At 37.1% G+C, this 21,020-nt stretch overlaps 2 protein-coding genes across 5 annotated transcripts in view; one reads left to right on the top strand and one right to left on the bottom strand.

The window, feature by feature from the left end:
* The window catches only part of adcyap1r1a (adenylate cyclase activating polypeptide 1a (pituitary) receptor type I), a 32,225-nt gene extending 24,432 nt beyond the window's left edge, over positions 1–7,793 (top strand). The window contains exons 12-15 of one of the 4 annotated variants that reach the window (XM_057334611.1): positions 2,004–2,087; positions 2,358–2,487; positions 3,952–3,993; positions 4,497–7,793. In XM_057334611.1, coding sequence (XP_057190594.1) covers positions 2,004–2,087; positions 2,358–2,487; positions 3,952–3,993; positions 4,497–4,721 — 481 coding nt within the window. In that variant the 3' untranslated portion in view covers positions 4,722–7,793. The remainder of the gene's footprint in view (positions 1–2,003; positions 2,088–2,357; positions 2,488–3,951; positions 3,994–4,496) is intronic. The other 3 variants (XM_057334612.1, XM_057334613.1, XM_057334614.1) reach the window with 3 other exon arrangements.
* A 237-nt stretch (positions 7,794–8,030) lies between these two features.
* ghrhra (growth hormone releasing hormone receptor a) lies at positions 8,031–21,009 on the bottom strand. Its single transcript, XM_057334622.1, has 13 exons — positions 20,843–21,009; positions 20,338–20,443; positions 17,707–17,814; positions 14,373–14,473; positions 13,812–13,909; positions 13,555–13,687; positions 12,753–12,906; positions 12,551–12,611; positions 12,319–12,388; positions 12,128–12,219; positions 9,908–10,037; positions 9,791–9,832; positions 8,031–8,921 (listed from the first exon to the last, which is right to left on the bottom strand). The coding sequence occupies exons 1-13, from the start codon at positions 20,885–20,887 to the stop codon at positions 8,766–8,768; spliced, it is 1,296 nt and encodes a 431-aa protein (XP_057190605.1). The 5' UTR covers positions 20,888–21,009; the 3' UTR covers positions 8,031–8,765.
* Positions 21,010–21,020: the final 11 nt, after the last annotated feature.

The following is a 21,020-nucleotide window of genomic DNA, read 5'->3' as shown; positions in this document are numbered from 1 at the left end:
GAAACAAGAAATATGCCAACAATTGTAGAAAATAAATGAAACACCTAAAACTGTATGTGGTACCATGGCGAAAACTAATAATAATTCGAATTTAAATTTTTTCCCATCCATATTTTCTGACCTAAAAAAGCTTTTTAACTCTACGTTGTGTGCATACTATTTTTAAAAAGATGATTGTTTTGGGTTAATTTGACCCTGCCCAGAACACATTGTAGACCAAAACAACACATCAAATTATACAAATCGCTGTCGTTCTGAAACCTAGGATGTCCAAATTCACTGTTTTTCAGGAAATGGAAAAAACACTGTACTTTTTATATGATTACATACTGTGTTGTCAAAGTTGACAAGCACTTTTGAATACTTTTTATGGGTTAAATATTTGTAAAACTAAGTGACAAACATATATTGTGACTAATAATAATGATTTAAGAAAAAAATAAATCACGAAATATGGAGATACGAGGTTTCAGAAGGACAGCAGCGATCACAAAAATAAGTCATTGGTGCTGTATATCTACAGGTAATTGTTTACATTTATTCATTTATCAGACACTTTCATCCAAAGCGACTTAGAAATGAGAGAGCATTTAAAGGGATAGTTCACCTAAAAAAAACTATTTTATCATTTATTCACCCTCATGTCATTCCAAACCTGTATGATTTTCTTTCCTCTGTAGAACAGATATTTTTTGAAAAATGTAATAATAACAACATTAGTCCCCGTATGGGCACAAAACCACTGAAACATTTCTCAAAATATCTTCTTTTGTGTTCCACTGAAGAAAGAGTAACATATAGGGTTTGAACGACACGAGAGTGAATAGACGCCTTTTCTGTTAGTAAATATTGTGACGCGTTTTTGTGGTTAGGTGGAGGCAGAAAGATCCCCCTGACCGCATTACTAATGCTAACTAGGTAGCACGTTTTGTTTGCTTGCTTTTTGACAATGACTAGAAAAAAATCGGATCAAATTTTAACATGTAGGGTCACTCACTGTCTAGGACGGCGATTGTTTTTGACAAAGTTGACTTTAACGCAAGGAACCTGGCCGACCTGTGCGCTCACTCATTGGATCCAACTACCAGACAGAGAAACCAAGCGTGTATAGTAAAGACAAACTGAGAGCGTATACATCTATAGACGCCTGCGTGTACTAACAGTGGCAAACGTTAGCAAATGCATTTACTTGAACACAAACCTGACAAATAACATGAGCCTTCTCACTGTTCCCTCTCCCTTTATACTAATGCACTTGTGACAACTTAAAAATAGATGACAAACACTTTCTTTTATGTTTAGTTTCTGACCGATAGTTAACTGCTAGTTGTATAACTAACAAAGTTAGCTAGCATACCCTATGAGTTCAATAGCTAATGCTACGTGAAAATAACCTTGTTCCCCAGTTTCTGATTTGGGCATACGTGAGATATTTTTAGACCCAAATCATAATCCAGACCAACAAAAGACTTAAGCGTTATGAAGTGAAGCGCGAGCATTTTTGATGATCATTTCTGTTCAGTCCGCTCGTTTTATTGCGTTTAACTACAGCTGTCGTCAGTGTTTTTGTTTGGCAGTGGCAGCAGGTACGTGTTAAAATATCAAATTGGAGACTGTATTCTGTCGGTTGTGACACTAAACAACACAACAAGATGATATTTTAAACTCCTTATGTAGCCGAATCTGTGCTGGTTTGTATTGGCCGCCTCCGGTTTCCCTTTGTTTTGCCTCCAGCTAATGCCGTGACGTAAGCGCAAAAGGAGTCTATAATGATGACCAAATTTTTATTTTACGGTGAACTATCCCTTTAAACATTCTAAGAATCGTGTCGATACCCCAAAATGTTTAAACTCAGTTTCCAACATGTGCTGTATGTCAAACTCTCAGCATCAGAATGTGTTGCGTGTTGTTGGAGTCTGTGCCTTTACGTGTTTGTTTGTTTGTGTGCGAGCGAGCGTGTGTGTTGTGTCCTAAAGAGTGTTTGTTGTCTTTGTGGTGTTTAGCAGCTGTGCACAGAAATGCTTCAGTGAGCCGATACAGGCTGCCCAGCATTCGTGCAGGATGTCAGAACTTTCTACCATCACACTGTAAGTGTGTGCGTCTGTGTGTGTTCGGCTGTGACAATGTGCATTTGTGGCTCGACAAATGTGCATTTCCCTAAATGCCCGCTGAGAAAACGGGCTGTAAACATTCCCTGACAGTTCTGTCATCTTGTGTGTAGTTGCTTTAAGTTTTAATTGCTGTAAAATCCAGCTCAAGTTTTTTTTAAAACGAGGTAGACGATCCAACACGGTTCGAGTTTGCAGTAAGTGTTTGTTGACGTGTTTAAAGCGTTGTTGTTTATTGTGTGTTGACAGGCGTCTGGCACGTTCCACGCTGCTTCTCATCCCTCTGTTTGGAATCCACTACACTGTGTTTGCCTTCTCACCTGAGGACTTCAGTAAGCGGGAGCGACTGGTCTTTGAGCTGGGCCTGGGCTCTTTTCAGGTACTGAGCATCAATTCGGCTCCTTCTTTATGGACACCTATCATTATTCTGTTTCAAACCTTAGAGCGGCTGATTCTATATATATACATTTCATATTAGATTATATTTTTGGCAAATTCTTAGAGCGTATCACATGTAATCGCTGCAGATAAAGCCATAGCCCAGAATGCACCTTAAGGCGCTCAGCAAACAATAACAAAAATGTGCACTTTATACCCAGTATTTGTGTGCTGCTGTTCCTTACAAAAAAAGGTTAATTCATACTTTTCAGAAATGTACTTAAAATGACACTTAAATATACAATGACAGACAGAAAAGTCTGAAGTGTATTTGGCTTACTTGTACTTTTAATGGACATACGTAAAAGTATTATTAGTAGAAGTACTAGAAGTATGCTTTGTAGTTGTGTTTACTCTTTTGATTGAGTAGCATATACGTTTTTAGTTTTACATACTGTATTATAAACATAACTTAAACAAGGCTAGTAAACAATAAGTATGATATTAAGTTCACCTAAAGAAAACTTACATGTGCCCGGTTAACCGCGGTTACCACTAAATCCTGCTGAAACCGAGCTGGCTGCCATAACGTTTATTTTATTGATGCGTCGCTTGTCCGTGAAGCACGGCTCTGGGATCAGTAGGAAATGCTGCTCGATCTAAAAGCAGTGCGAGTTTGAGTCGCTTATAACGTGCATTTAAAAAAGCAACACCCGTCAAACATGATCTTTATAAATATACTTTATTATCATGAAAATACCTGAGGAGGATTGAGGATCAGTGATAAAAACATGTCCTTAGGCATTTCCTAGTACTACGTGTGTTATGGTCTTCTTCTGCAGTGCGTATTTGGAGTTTCTGCACGAGAGCGCCCTCTGGCTTTCGGATGCAGCAGCATTTTACCGTACTTCACTCACAAGTTGAGCATAAATCACGCGATTTTCGGTTAAGCGGGCATTACTTGCAGTATAAAAACTAGTCAACTAGTAGTAGTACAGTGCTTCAAAGTGTACTTTTACAAACCAAACAATGTGCTTCAAGTATTGAACAAGTAAACTATCAGTATTATCTTTATAAATTCACATGTAGTATATAGTTGCAGGACAAATGAAAAATGTAGTTCGTTTTGTAGTTAAAGTATACTTAAAAATACACTTTTATAAACTAAAAAGTGGGCCAATTTATTCCCAAGTATTATTGAAATAGTACACTTACAAGTATACAACTAGTACATTAATATTATATGATAATTATGATTATATAATTTTATATGAACAGAATAAAATATGAATACAAATATACTTTGTTTTGTTAGTGGTGCTACAGTGTTACTAGGGTTTGAAACGGTGCTTTAGAAGTTTATCTGCATTTATTTTCTGGTGTACATTGTGAAAATGATAATGATAATAAAATGCATGTAGGACACTGGATGTTCATTAATGGATATCACTTGAATTCTCTGCAGGGGTTTGTTGTGGCCGTGCTGTACTGCTTTCTCAATGGAGAGGTAGGAGACTTTACCTTAATCTGTGTCTGTGGTGATCTGTGAATATTGATAACAAAATTTTACTTAATATAGAAATGAATGTGTTGAATTTTATTTTTGCGTACAAAATTCATTTCAAACGTTTTTACCTACTCCCTATGTCATTTTTAAGTTTCCGAGGAACATTTGAGTCATCAGATAATTTTCTGTTTAAATTGCACTTCAAATGTACTGACTGCTCTCATTTCGACTCATTTTACACTTTTCTGACAAACCTGGAATATGCTAAAGCAAGTCTCTCCGATTTCTTCCAGGAACAAAAAAAAACGATTGAGTTTAGTTACCGTTAAAGAATAAAATAGACTTAAACACCACGTTTCAACCAGGTGTGATGTGAATTCATTTGAATCTGAACGTTTGTCCAGAACGAAGCGTCAAAAGCGTCACGATTCGCATCAGGCCTGGTTTAAAGACTGCGCGTGCAACCCTTACAGCTGAGTACATTAAAAAATGACCTTTTCAAGTTTCTCCCTAAAGGTGCAGTCGGAGATAAAGAGGAAATGGAGGAGCTGGACGGTGAACAGGTACTTTGCTGTGGACCTGAAACAGCAGCGTCACCCTTCGCTAGCGAGCAGTGGGGTCAACGGGGGGACGCAGCTGTCCATTCTGAGCAAAAGCAGCTCGCAGATCCGCATGTCCAGCCCGCTGGCGGAGACGGTCAACCTGAACCTGCCCACCTGAGCGCCTGATTGGCCCGTCCCTTTGCCTGTCTGTGCACAAAGCCCCGCCTTTTCACCTGCAGTAGGTCCAGCCAATCATAATTAGAGACGAAATAAATTATAAATGAAACCTCTGGATAGCATTTAATGGCCCATATCATTGAAAGGAAGAGGTCGGAGGTGTCATCCATCACTCAGCGCTCTTTCGTTTTAAATGAGATTCATCCAGGAATATAAAAATAGTGCCAAAACTATTTTAAACTCATGCGAGGATAAGTTCAAATTCGGGTTTGAGATGCTTTCCGGCTGTTACGTAACGATTCGAAGGCTTTCTAATTAATATTTTCCGACAACAACTATTTAAGCATAAAGGAATGTTCGTTTTTTCTCTCCTTTAGGACAGTTAATGGTTCTTTCTTTCTTTCAGAAAAGAGGCCGTTTGCCTCACGCAGCTCACGTCAAACATGAGGTCGCAGCCAACATTAAGTGAACTTTTCATGTCGCGTTATGAGCCATAGTTAATGTGAACTGTCGTTGTGAAATCTACGTCCATATACACACTTTTTAAATCCATTTCTGTCTGTCAGGTGATAGCACATTGCTTTATGACGTGTAATAGTACGGTATATATCAGACGGGTTACATTTCAGTGTTACGTCAAACATAAAGTGCCAAACCAATAGTTTTGTCTGCGTTTTATCGGTGTTTATCAAACGTACATTATATAAGAAAACAGAGATTAAGTGTTACACCTAGGAGAGGTTGTAAAACATTATTTTTTTACAATCAGCCGAAAGTACAGAGTATGTCAACATTACAGGGACTTAGGAAATATGTGAAGCCAATGGAAACAAATCGAATAATTTGTCAATTTTGGCAGAATCCAATATAATGATCCATGATTAAGGGACTCTTGCTTTACGGAGCCAAGAAGCTATCCCAGAATCCCCTCTGATCTATTCGAAAGTGCCTGTTGGTCACGAAAATAGCTTTGATGGATCTATTCTAAACATCCAGTGCCGTGCAGTATTATTAGTTGTGAAATCATTCGGTTTCAATGTTTCAGGTAGTTTATTTTTATTTAGTAATAAAAACAATCTATGATTTAATTTATACAAATGAATAGTCTAGAACAGTGTTTATAAAGCTTTGCGATGCACAATTAAATGCCATAACTTTATTATCAGGTACATTATAAATGCATTTTAGGGCTGATATGTTTAACTGTGAGAGAAAAGAGGATTGAGAATGAAATACGAGCGTGTTAAAGCAACAGTTCACCCCAAAATAACACAATTCTGTCATCATTTACTCACAGTAATGCTATTCCAAATATGTATGACTCTCTCATGTAGAACGCAAAAGATGCTCGCTGCTCTAAAAAATAAAATAAAATAAAATAAGCATTTATCTTTACTTGTGACGCTCCTCAAAAACATCTTTCAGGTTTAAATAAATGATGACAGATTTTTTTTTTTCCGAGTGAACTATATGCTAGGAGAGGGACAGTTAACCCCCGACCCTTTACACGTACAATCTTTGATGTCAATCTACTAATCCAACGAAATTTGCCGCATCACAACCGACCGACAATCACGATTAGTTGTTACATCACATTTACTCGTCTGATCATGAGCGTGCATCGATGTGAAGTCAACTTACATGGCAGCCAATGTCCAGTAAATATTCTCTGCTGTGATGTTCTATATGCCAGTGATCATTGGATGTACCAGCATTCTCTCTTTACATCAGCACTTTCAGTCAACATCAAGTCTGTACTGTAAACCGTGTCATTCTGTGGATATGAAGTTGCCAATCTTGAAATGCAATATGTATATGCTTTTGTTGCGGCTCATCGTTGTGAGTATTTTATATGGAGAGAGGTGAAGTAGGTAGTGAAATGTAACAGTGATGGTCCTTTAGACATGTCTGTTTTATGTGGAGACTTTCTGCTTGTGAAGATGAAGTCATTTCTGAGTCACCAGCATCACCAACCACGACTGAAAAACAACTCGCACCATTGGTTGAGCTCAGTGTTGTTGTGTGGCTACTCCAGCAAACAGAGGCAACTCAGTTTGGTGCCCCTTTTGGGATGTGTGTTGTTGTTTTGTGTTAAAGTACTTTCTTAAAGCTCTGTGCAAAGACAATTTTAAGGATTCTTTGGGTTGATTAGCCCGAAAAGAGTAAACGCTGTGACCTCACGGTGCTATCGAAACATTGCTCTGTTTGTTTGATCAGCCAATGGCATGCAATGGCGTGCTTCACTGTCTCAACCAATGGCGTTCAACATTGTCTTGGCCAATGACGTGCTTCACTGTCATCTGGTGGTGCTAATGACACAGAAATGACCCTCTTTATCTTTTAATATTCCATTGTTTTAATTTGTTTGATTTATTTTTTTAAATTGTTGTTATTAAAAGCATCATTGTTTTTTCATTCACACTGTAAATATAAATGATCTTGAATAAGCTTTTAGTGATAGTGAACCTGTCTGTAAACAAGTCGTGACGCCGTACATTACCAGTGTCAAATGTTGCTTGGATCATGTGATCTTAGAGCTTAATGTTTGGATATAGTGACAGGGGGGTCGACCTCCCTCTGTGGCACTTTCTAGATATATCTGCATGAAAAAGACAAAAAAGACGCATATGCTGCTTTCTGTGTTCTTGACACCAGCTGTCATTCTGAGTAAGAGCGCTCAGGAGGGTACGACCATGTCTCAAAGCTGTTACAAACCACTTCTATCAGCTGTGCAGATGTGCTCGTGATGTATCCGCCTGCCAGCAGATGGCTTCGTGTTTGTTTGAGGGACACGGATGGCGAGGAGTCTCTCGTGGAGGCTGGAAATGTGTGTTGTTTCTTTGAGATCACGTTGTGGAATGACTCCTTTTAATGTGAATGTAACACCTGGCCTGTAACAGCTGTACTGTACATTCAGCTCCGCTGCTCTGTAAATCTGTCTGCTGTACTTTCTGCTTCGATGTAGAGATGATGTCTTTGTTTGACCTGTGAACATTTTTGTACATGTTTGAATTCCATTCTTGACAAACAATCTTGAATTTCTGGAATTTGTTCAGTTTTATTTTTGTATTTGTGTCTTAGAACATTGTTTCTCAACCAAGGGGCTGGTGCCCAATTAGGGGGCGTCAACAAACTTCCAATGAGGCTTTAAATGATTTTAAAAATTCACTTAGGGCTGTAATATAAAACATTTTTTCTCTTGGCATGAAGTTTAGTGATCTCAATGAGGACCTGAAATCACAATGCTTACTACACAGATGAGACTTTTAGTTTGTCGCTGGACATTTCTGCGATGCAGTCCTGTTCTCACTTTATGAAATCCATGATAACTTTTGCACATTCATTATGATGTAGCACAGCAAAATTACATTTAACGGCAAAACAAAACTTTATTCAAAATTTTGAAGACACAAAACTCCAGTACATTTCCATTGCTTCAAATGCATATGTTCAGCAAATACATTAGAAAACTGTTTTTCCATATTTCTGGAGTATAATGCCATGAAACCTGAATTCAGTTCATGAAGAACAGTGATACCTATAATTCACGCTGTGATATATGAAGCTTTTAAATGTGGAATCAAATTCACATTGTGCTTTAAATTAAATCAAAATGTTACATGTAGTTTACGGAAAACTAAATGTAATATTTATATTATTATTGTTGGCCTGTGGGTGATTAAATTAACCGCAAATTGTCATTTTTAAGTGAATTAAACCTTTAACTCTTACAGACTCCTGAATGAAGTGGCATGAGAAGTTTTTTGATTATTCTACAATCACTTTTCAAACTTTATTTTTTAACTCCAGAACACAAATGTCAATAAACTGACAACTCGACTACCTTTTTCACCACCCACAGGCACGTGATGTGTAGTGTAAATCTTCCTCAATCAAATCTCTATAGTCATCTGTAATACTGTACTAACAGCTTCCACATCTACTGGAACATCTATTTGTGACCCATCTCCTCTTCAGACACCAGAGCCAAACGTGAAGCTCTTGAAGTGTTGAACAACCGCATGACATTACACCTGGAATGTACAGGTGAGTTCATACAGATGTGATGTTGCCATTGCAGATGTGAGCCTGTGTGCCTCCAACCTCATGCATCGAGATCTGAGTAATAGTGATGCGGCGCTTTTTACTCGGACTCAGATGACTCTGCGTCTGCCATTTCAACAGTGTCCGCTTCAGCTCTGCCTGTACCTGGAGAGAGAGAGAGAACTCATAGTGAGACTTTTTACATAATGAAAATGAATAAATCAAACATTATTTTATTATTCACCCAACCTGTATGACTTTCTTTCTTCTGCAGAACACAAAAGAAGATGTTTTAAAGGGGTCATATGACATGGCTAAAACGAATATTATGGTTTGTTTTAGATGTAATGCCATTTAAGGTTCAAAAACGCTGTATTTTCCACATACCGTGCATGTTTGTATCTCCTCTTTGCCCCGCCTCTCTGAAACACGCAGATTTTTAACAAAGCTCATGGCTCTGGAAAGCGAGGTGTGCTATGATTGGCCAGTTCACCAGTGCGTAGTGATTGGTGGAATACTGCAAGCGTGTGAGGGAAATGTAACGCCTCTTACCATATTCGGAACATCATGTTCCCACGCAATTGTACTGACAGGTACAGGTACTGGGCGGTCTTAGTCAACTCATACCACAAACTGACGTAGATTCGCCGGGGTGTGGCTACACGAGGTGTTTCAGGCAGGTCTGGGTGAGCATTCCCTTTCAGATAGAATGCATCTTTTGTTCCCACACTTTCATTTGTGCAATTTTACATGTCTAATACATGCATGGGCAACTTACATAAAAACACGTATTCGTGCCATATGACCCCTTTAAGAATGTTCTTATAAGAACTTCTATTGTATGGACACAAAACCATTGAGACACAAAATATCTTCTTTTGTGTTCCACAGAAGAATCGAATGCAGGTTTTGAATGACATTGTCATAATTTTTTGGGCTAATTTTTTCCTTAAAGTATTAAACTTCTTGAAGTAATACATTTCAGCAACTTTAGGAAATACAAAAACATAACAATACCTAACAAAGAAACTCACCTCTCCATTGAGAAAACAGTAAAGCAATGCCACCACAAAACCCTGGAAAAAACAACAACTTCAAGAACAACATCAGACATCAACAGATCTTATTTGCTCAGATGTGTCGATCTGTACCTGAAACGAGCCGAGACCGAGCTCGATGTAGAAACGCACTATTTCCCCAGTGTTTTCGGGCAGAAAGGCAAACACTGTGTAGTGCATCCCGAACAGAGGAATGAGAAAGAGGGTGGACTTGGCCAGACGCCTGCCATCATCAAAGAAGACACGTCACTCATTAAAACTAGTGAAACTAACAAGTGATGTCAATGATGCCCTCCACATAAATAATCCACAGCTCATCCTCTTCTTATATATTATTAACAATTATTTCTCCTGACATCATCAATGAGATTAACTGGGGAGCAAATGGAAACCTCTGCTTAAGTCTCATCTTCGTCTCATATGTTTCTCCTGAGAAAAAGAGTCATAAATCTCACAAATGTCTCTGTCATTAGAGTTTCGAGAAAGATCTCAACAATGTGTCAAACTGAGCTCAGATCTGTGCAGTCTGCAATCAAAAGTCAATATTATTGAAGATCGCAATATGGACTCAATCTACAATCATTTTACTTCTCCATACTCTTCATGTGTTTCAATTGTCTTTATTTTTTAGATTTTTTTAGCTTTTAATCATTCTCAGGATATGCATTTTTGATATCAACAATATAATTTTTACTAGTAAATATGATCATTCTTGATATCAAGAATGGAATTTCTACTAGTAACAATTGCTATTTTTGATATAAGTAATTACATTTTCACTAGTAAAAATATGAATTCTTGATATCAACAATCAAGCCATCACTCGCAGAAATGTGTATTCTTGATATCAAAAATTGAATTTTAACTAGTAAAAAACGTAATTCTTGATATCTGTAATTGCATTTTTACTAGTTAAATATCACAATAGGCAGCCATTCAAATTCAATTTCAGATATCAATAATTTATTTCTTACATGTCAAAAATCTTATTTCTGATATCATAAATGCAATTCTTACTAGTAAAAAACATAATTTTTATATCAATAATTGTGTGGTTACTAGTGATAATGTTTATTCTTGATATCAACAATTGAATTACTACATGTAAAAATGGCAATTTCTGATATCAACAATTACATTTTCACTAGTGAAAATGTTCATTCTTGATATTAACAATGTGATTGTTACTAGTAAGAAAGCCATTTTAGATATCAACAATTACTCTTAGATTTATTGATATCTGAAATATATTTCCTGATATCAGAAATACCAAATGCAACATGTTAAAATTAATTTACAGATATCAACAATGAGCATTTCAACTAGTAAAAATTGAATTCTTGATATCAAAATTGGCATTTTTACTAGTAACAAGTTACATTTTGATATCAAAAATTATGTTTTTTACTAGTAAGAATTGCATTTATGATATCAGAAATAAGATTTTTAACATGTAAGAAATTAATTATTGATATCTGAAATTGAATTTGAATGGTTGTGATATTTAACTAGTAAAAATGCAATTACAGATATGAAGAATTTAGTTTTTTACTAGTTGAAATTCAATTTTTGATATCAAGAATACACATTTCTGCGAGTGATGACCTGATTGCTGATATCAAGAATTCACATTTTTACTAGTGAAAATGTAATTACTGATATCAAAAATAGCAATTGTTACTAGTAGAAATTCCATTCTTGATATCAAGAATTATAATCTTTACTAGTAAAAATTGATATATTCATATCCTGAGAATGATTAAAAGCTAATTCAGCTTGCCATAACTGAGAGAACGAGTAACATCCGAGCACCTCTGGGCGGTTATGAAATGTTCAAAATGTTTCATCTCAAATGTCTGAGCATTTGTGTTTGTGAATGTCCAGCCCTGTGTCAATGGAAGGTTAAACAGCACCAAATGAAATTAAGAAACAGATCTTTAGCTCTTCTGTCTACAGTCCGTGCTTTCAGAAACTACAGTAACAAGCCCCTGGATATAATGTACTAAATGCAATTTCTCTACGTCTAGATACACAGAACATTACCAAGAGATATTAAGCCATAAGATAATGGACGCTGAAAATAGAAACTCGCCCTTGCGGGAACTGTCAGGCTTGTCAGTGGTGGGCTTATTATAATATTATTCATGCATTAAAGATGAACCTGGCAGCTGAAACATTAACATCTACATCCTAACTGAGATGAGAACTCAGAGATCTGAAAGTATTATTTCGTTACTTTGGCCAGAAAATATTATGGAGGTAGTTTTCTAGAAAGTCATGGAAATTTTGAATTGTGCAACGATAATAACTTACATGAAGTGGCCCGTGTCACTGCCTCCAACTCCAGGACTCTTCAATTTCTGAACTAATATCCGAATCACGTTTAGGAAGATGATGATATTGGCCTGTCAGATAACAGAAACGAATCACAGCGGAGCAGGTGATATTTCAGGTAATATCTTTCATCTGTCAACATCAGCCATGCGGATACGATCATGACCTACAAGCAGCGATACTGTGATCGGTCCTTTAATGATCCACCAGATGTTCATGTTGTCTGTGTCATCCCAGCACCTGCAAATGTGATAAATAACATCTGAACATTACTGATCTACTCCAAACAGCATTGCAACCTATTTCACCTATCTAATGTGATGCACTAACCAATGAAGAATTCATTCAAAGAAAGATATGTGTATAGCCCTATTAGTACAGTAGAGAGAGAATCAGACATACCCTCTGTTATCATAGAACTGTCTGGTCAATACCCACACGATCAATACAACCGATGGCACGCCTACATAAAAGAGACAAAAAAACCTACTAATTTGCTAAATAAAATGAAAGCCAATTAGCCCAAACATCTCAAAAGCCTCCTGAGCTGTAATTGAGCACCCTGCTAGGCAGATAGTCAGAGGAAGAATGTTTTTGTACCCACCCCATCCTATGAGGATATACCACCAGAAATACTTCCTCTGTGATACAAACGTGAGGGCGAGGAGCGTCTGCAGGTACATGCCCTCCACCAGCAACCAGAAGTAGTTGGTGAGAATGCAGAACTGAAAGAACGCTACAGCGGTTTTACATGCCACCTGTCAACAACAACAAGACATGTTTAATCTGGAAAATTCCTTTTAAAGGATAGTTCACCCTAAAATAAAAACGTTGTCGTCATTTATTCATTTTCATGTCATTCAAAACTCGTGTGGAACACAAAAGAAGATATTTTGAAAAATGTCTCAATGGTTTTCTGTTCATACAATGGAAGTCAATGGGGTCCGATGTTGTCCAACATTCTTCAAAATATCTTTATTTGTGTCCTGCAGAAGAAAGAAAGTCATGCAGGTTTGGAGTGACGTGAGGGTGAATAAAAGATGACAGAATTTTCATTTATGGGTGAACTGTCCCTTTAAAGCGCAGAAATTCAACAACATTTTCCAACGTCATCTACTGTTAATCAAACAAACATACTTCTAAATCTTGGAATCAGGATCTATGAAGCCATTCAGGGTTAAAATGTGATATGAAAATATCACTTCAAATCCTATTCTGAACTAGTGTACTATGATATTAGATGAGATCTGAGAGATCTGGAATCTCTATCATTACTGTCATCACGCATAAAGTTTCGAATAGAGTCCAAAGCAAAACATCAATCATATAAGTCTTATAAAAGCTGTGAGCCCTTATTATAATAAACAAACTCTCTTACTCGAATCCTCTCTCGCTCTCATTCTCACCGTGGACATTAGGCAGTGATCCTGGGTTTCGTCTGAGAACAGAACAGCGTCTTTGATAAATACTGCACTGGCCCGTAATATGAAGGAAACAAACAGGTTGACGTGTATGTAGTTTCTGGTACAGTGAAACTTCCTGTAAATGACAGATGTGATTATACCCTATGCACGTACACAGACCGTTTATACAAACTTGCTGAATATTTTTGCTTTGTTCTTTTTGTGCTTTTCTTTAACACGCAACTTCATTTGACCTTTACCTGAAGTAGGTAAAGATGATAACAGCTGTTATGAGCGATATAAGTGATGTTGCATATCCTGCTGTGTACAGCCGCTTCAAAGTTGAGAAGTAGGTTGTCTGAAACAAAAAGAAAACGCTGGATACGGTTATCTCATATCAATTCTAGTTTTATATTTTTTTAAATATTTTATATCAACATGCATATAGAGTTCAAATACCTGCGTATGCTTAAATATTGCTAAACAGGGTATAAACGTTTACGCTTTTAGGCTTTCAAGCTATTGACTGGTTAACCAATTAATTTCAGTTTATAAACTTTAATACAGTCTTTTACATGGTCTTCAAGACTTTGTTCTTAAACATGTACTCATTTTCCGAAAATTCAATATAAAAGCCAAAAGCAGCAAACAAGAAACACGGAAATAAAACACAGCGACCCCATGTGGTCATCATGGGAAGTCCACGCACACGTTACAGAAACAGGAAGTCATTCATCAAGCTCAGAAAGGAGGTAAGGTTTTCATATTTCAATGTGCATGGCTGTAATTTACGCAGGTTTTATGGGATGAATTATATCTACCACACTTCCAGACTCTGAATCATCTTCAAACGCACAAGCCTCATCATATGAAGGATACGGGTCACTCCAGCCATCAGACGTGCAGTTCCTGTATATAAAACCTGTACAATAAACAGCAGACTTCAATTTCAATAAATCTACCGGCACTTAAGCAGAAGAGCTTTTTTGTTTAACATCATTCATCCACATTTATGTACGTTTAAGTCTTCAGTTTGTTGTCGATCAGCGCTAGATTTGGAGAGCGGTAAGCAATATTTCAGCCTCAGAACATTTCCAAAAATACCTCCAGAAGGATGCTCGGGGGAAACATGATTACTAGAACTGGGACAAAAAGCTGCTGTTGGTAGTGTTTTCTGTGGCAGGTGTTTCACTTCAGCACTTGAGTGAATCTCAGTTTCTTAAGCTTTACTGTATTGTTGCTATTGTGGATCACCTTTTTACAATTTTATGGAACATGAATATGTAAAAAAATGGTTTTTGGTATTTGTTTTAGTGATGCGTTTCTCTAACTTCACAATTAAAGTAAATGAAAGTGCAGGTCATTTGTTTAACCCTAGAAAACACATTGATTAAAAAAAATATGAATTGAACACATTGTCAGTGGCCTAATGTATTTTTTTCAATAGACTGAAAATAGACTTTCATAAGAAAGTTACAAATGTCATTTAAATGTCATTCAAAAAATAAAATTCTGTGTACCACATCTGTATAAATGTCTTTGTTCTGGTGAACACAGAGGAAGATATTTGGAAGAATGCTTGTAACCAAACAGTTCTTGGCCACCATTGACTACCATGGTAGGAAAAATGACACTCTTAAAAGTGAAGGTGCTTCACCATGCCATAGAAGAACCTTTTTTTGTCCTAAATGCTTCCATGAAGAACCTTTAAAGAGTACATGAGATCATGAAAATGACATTTCATGCAGTGTGTAATGTTGCCGTGGTTGAAAGTAAGCAGTCTGCCAAGTTGTAAATCCGGGAATAAAAAAGGGAGTCGACTCTGAATCACGCAAACGAGTCGTCCCTAGTTCGATTCACGAACCGCCGCCGATTTACGTCAAGTCCCTTGCTGTGTTTTGCTAGGACTGCCCGCGAAAACTTCACTCTTCTCCCCCAAACACTGTGGCTGTGTCCGAAATCGTATACTGTGACAGTACGTACTGAATTTGAATAAGTACTATCGGCTGTCAAAACAGTACGTTCTATATAGTATGAGTGGGAGTAGTATGAATACATTTCGGACATACTGCGTCCGCCATGTTTTATGGTCATGTGACCCGTATGCTCTTTGACCTTTGATGTATTAACAACAACCTACTCGTGAGTGTTGATTAAAACATTATTTAGTTACGAGAAATTTATTTATTGGCACTTACTTTAAAAACGGACGTCCGCCTTAAAGTTTTCCGCTATATTTATTTGATTTACTTTTGAAATTTGACCGTTGCTCAGCTCCCGTGGCATCATGGGATAGAGAAGTGTCCATCCGATCCACACTCAGGAATCTCGGCGGAAGTAGTAGACCATCCGGGTATTTCTCGCCTACTATATAGTGCTGCATACTGAGGTTTCGGACATACTATGACTCGTACTCATTTTCGCATACTATATAGTATGGAAGTAGGCGATTTCGGACGCAGCCTGTAGCTCGTGAGCCTCATTCGCGGTAGACCAATCACAGCAGACTAGACCATCTGACCAATCAGACTAGGCCAGCGGAAAGGAGGGGATTAGACGGATGAATCGCGGAACGAATCATGTGAGAGTCAGTCAAGAAGTAATGTAAGAATAACTAGCTATTATTACAAAATAATCGTGTTTTTACACCTTCTGTGTACATAAACTTGTTGTTGGACACTCCATAAACCAAAGTAGGACCTTAAAAATCCCTAGTTATGTACCCTTTAACATCGAAGAACCTTTCTGTTTCACAAAAGGTTTTGTGGCGAAAAAAGGTTCTTCAGAATCAGAATCAGATTATAAAAAGGTAAGAGACAGACGGTTCTTTAAAGAACCTTCTACTGAATAGTTCTTAATGGAACCAAAAATGGTTCTTCTATGGCATCGCTGTGAAGAACCTTTTAAGCACCTTTATTTTTAAGAGTACAATGGTAGTCAAAAATGCCTGAGAACTGTTTACTACTTTCTTCAAAATATCTTCTTTTGTGTTTAACAGAGCAAAGAAATATATAAAGCAACCTTTCCATTGGTAGTCAGTGCGGACCAAGAACTGTTTGGTTGCAAGCATTCTTCCAAATATCTTTCTCTGTGTTCATCAGACAGAGATCCATATCGCTGTTATGCCATTGACATCTCTGAATGTATTTTGCTGTCAGCAACAGTTGTGTAAATCTAAAAACATGCAGTATTTGTGTAAACATCTTTAAGAAATTATATTTGTTTATTAAAAAGGAAAACACTGTTGTGGTCCCTATAGGCATCTCTTTTCTAAGGGAGTATTTGAACCTAAATTAAACCTCAAAGTGAATTATTGTGATATGATTATGAACACATTCACTTCAGCAGCATCTCCATTAATGATTCTCACGTGAACCACATGTAATCCAAATAAACAACAACATGCAATTTCTCAAGAAATCGTGAAATGCCCATAATTTCATTAATAAGAGTGCTAAATAAAAATATATATAAAAATGGATCGATCGTATTCGATTTATTTTGAAAAAGACGGCACTTTTTCCCTAATAACATTTGTCTCCTTGTTAGTTTTTGAAAGTAAGTCTGTTATATGTTGATTTTTATTTGTTGATTTACTTTTTATCTTTATTTTTATTCACTTCCTTTAAATTACAATTAGCATTATAAATGCGCGATATAAACAGAGCATTATGTTACTATAGCGTGTATGTTGAAGTGCAATTTCTCTGGCACTCAAACCGTTCTATTTGTGTAACTCAATCAAAGTTGCTGCTTTGTAAGACTACTGAAATATTACAATATGTGATTTGCAATCTGATTTACAATCTCAAGATTTGCACACCAAGCCCTTGAGGAAAATCTCATCTGCTCCTCTGCTTGACAGTAAACCCGAAGCTGTTTTACACCAATGCAAACGACAAAAGATTTACATCAGCCATAATGAGTCTATTTGGCTTGAAATCATATTCCAGTTTTCAAAATGACTATATTGTGTTTTACATTGGTCTGTGTCCCACTTTTACATTTTTAACAGGCGCTTTTCCTAAAGCTACGCCGGGGGGTAAGTAGGTTTTAGTGTCTGATGCAAATGCAAGTGATGGAGAAAATATAAACCTTTGCAACTTTTCTCTTGTTTACACAGAGAGACAGAAAGGAAAGAAAGAAAGATCCGACCTTGATTGTTGGAGAATTGTTGAAAGACTTCTGAGCAGGAAACATTGAGGATTTGTCCAGTGTTGGCCGTATTCCAGCACCGTATCCCATCCCAATCCGTTCCACATCCTGCAAACCGTCATAACAGGGTCTAAATCAACCTGAAAGACCTGAACAATTTATGTGCATATTTTTTCCGTTCCATGAATCTTTCTTTTCTAGATCGATCTTTGAAAGAATATTTTCAGTGTGAGATTGACACAAACGGATTCGGGTGAGCTATTGATCCGTCGTTTACATGAACAGCACAGCACTGGTTTCAAAACTAAAGACACCTTAATAATGAACTTTAATCATGTATTTGTGATCTGGCAGAGAAAGAACAGACGCCATCAGAACGTCTCACTGAACAGCCGGATCACAATCCATATCTTCAAATAAAAGGATTTCAAGATAAAAGTTATTATGTTCTATTACCAAAAATGTTTCGACTGTTTAGAGAAGAGAAACTGTTGTGATTTACTTGTACTTTTAACATTTATTTCCAGAGCAAATGGAAACTTTTAAGTCTCCTGCGTCTCAGATATTTCTCTTGAGAAAGAGCCAGAAATCTCGCAACAATGTCTCAAACTGAGCTCAGATTTGTCAAATTTATATTATTGAAGATCTCAATGTGAACTCAAACATTTCTCATCAAATTTACCCAAATCCAGATTATTGCACCTCTGGAATCTACAATCGTTTTACACCTTCATACTCTTCATGTCTCCGATTTTCTATTTCTCTATTTTCTCTATTTCAGAAAAACATCTGAAACTGAACTGATGCTTAAAATGATCAAATCTTCAAAAACGTCTGTCCAATAGAAACTTTGCATGTATTCTTTTAATGTCATTTCAGTCTGTTAGAAATGTAAGAAATGTAAATGTGGAATGATCAAACACAATAACAAACCGTGGGAAAGATTTTAGTAAAACATTCATTTCTCTATGGCCTACTACGATAGATGCCAACAGCTATTTATAGCAACATTCACTTTTATATAGACCTGCTTAGATTGAGAGCATCATCATACTTTGAGAAAATACAAAATCTAGGTTGGCATTGCAGACTGACACTACGGTTTGTGCAAACGCAAGTCTTCCAAACATTTGTCAGATGACATATAACTTTCTCAGTTTAATGACGCCTGTATTTTTAGGCACGTCTGCGGTGTAGGATGCTGCATGACACTCCGGGGATTATTTGAAGCTTCAAGTTTCTGAAGAACCAGAAAAGTTGGTATGAGCGTCTAAAGCATGAAGAATAGCCTAAATACAAACATAAACTATTCCAACTCTCTCCAATACATCCACTCTGATCCTTTTTGAATGATCTATTGACAGAAATGCAATTTAATATACATAACTGTGTTCAGAGGTGTACCTTTACGTTATGTTTTTCTTACCTTAGAACGAGCTATTTCTATCTACATACACCATGTTGTTTCTACAGTAGCCCTTAATGGACAAACTGCTCTACAGAACGCGTAAATACGTTATCTCCTTCGGCAAAGAGGTGAATACGCAACGACATCTTAGTTCCGTGTCAGCCAACACAGTGCTTCAAAAGGGAAGGGTGAAGTGAGCCATTGGTTGCAATTCGCAACCTCACCACTAGATGCCGCTAAATTTCACACTCTGGACCTTAAATGCATCTGATAATTCGTGTTTACCTCAGGCTTGCACGCTTAAAACAATATTGTCGCGGTTTAGCTTGTTCAGACACATTGTAAGATGTTTAAAAAGATCTCATCACACGTGCTGTACGAAACACATCAAACACGTGATTTTACACGCTCTGCTCTCACAACTCAGACACTATCAGGCTGTAGGAGCACAAACCTCTTGAGGTTTTATCTGCTGCCCGTAACACAATTAACATCTGCCCTGGGGGTCAATGTGTCTGTCTGCAAGTGTCTCACTTTAGACGCGAACTGACTTCTATTCTCTGAGCTTTTAAATCTTCAGGGAGGAATATAATCAGAAGCCTGATTTTACGTTTTGTGAATATTTCTTCATTGACCCTGAGAAGTTCATGTTTTTTCTAACAAACAGAGGTCAGAGCACATGTTTGCATGATAAATGATTATGATGTGTTGGGTCACCAGCTGATGTCCAAATCCTGCAGAAAACAGCTGATTTCATGCTGCAGGTGCCCAACCCAGTTTCAGCTTCCTTCCTTTCTCCTGTTTTATTCAATTTAAGTAACACGGTTAAGATTTTCTGATTCACTCATCACTCATACTCATTCACAGCATAATCAGCTGAAGTGAATCAGGTCAGGCCGAGCATCAGCTGCTGGTGTCAGATTCAGATCAGCCACAGCCATAAGAGCCAGATTTCTAAAACTTACAGTAGCAGTATTCAGACACTTAGCTTTATATTAATGTCACTGCATTAGATATTGTTTAGTGTTTGATTTAAAGTAACACATAGTTTAGTGGCATGCAAGATATGGAGATTTAAACCTGCATCTTTTCATAACCCGCCTTGATATTTATCCAATAAGCTATCTCATCATTTGCATCTTGGTTTGTCAGTTCTGCACACCAAGCAAACAGTAAAACATAAGTGCTGAGTTATTTAATAACTGTAAGCATGCTGTCATAACCTGTTTGTTGGGTCTGGTTGGTCTCTCTGTTCTTGGTCTGAGTGCAGATTTCTTCCTCCTGTATCAGCTGAGTGATAATAGCACAGTCTGGATGGATAGCCCACACCTAAAACATCAATACTGTACATTAAAGTGCACTTTAACTTAAGTATCAATAATCTAATGTGATCAGATATTACTTAATTTACTTTCGTGCTTTATAATTCATATATGCAATACTATCCAAAGTAAATTACCAATTGGGTGATTTAGGTTTAATTTAGAGAATTTAGAGATGTTTTAATACTAGAGTCGTTTCTTGCATTAGCTTACATTACCTTAACTGTGTGGGACAAATGCGCATTAATTTTCCTCTTAAACGGTGTTCGAATAAACCTTATAATAAAACGGATCAAGAAGATATCGACTTTATTATAATAAAATACTAATATTGATTTTTATATAACGAGCACTGTGCAAATTAAATTCGATACGCAATTAATATTGGAGAGAATGGAAGACTCACCGCACTCCAAAAAGTCGCAAATAAACAAAGATGCACAACAATCATATTAAACCCAGAAGGAGCAACTGTCAGTCCAACAAGAAGCACACAATTCCCCAGTAACTCCAGAGTGATACGATCTCCTTATTGAGACTCGACAGACTGAAGTCAGCCTCAGACTCACTCTATCTTGGGTTGA

Source organism: Triplophysa rosa, linkage group LG5, assembly GCF_024868665.1.
Source record: "Triplophysa rosa linkage group LG5, Trosa_1v2, whole genome shotgun sequence".
NCBI classification, from domain to species: Eukaryota; Metazoa; Chordata; class Actinopteri; order Cypriniformes; family Nemacheilidae; genus Triplophysa; species Triplophysa rosa.
The sequence above is the reverse complement of the archived record's forward strand: the minus strand, read 5'-3'. Positions and strand labels throughout refer to the sequence as shown.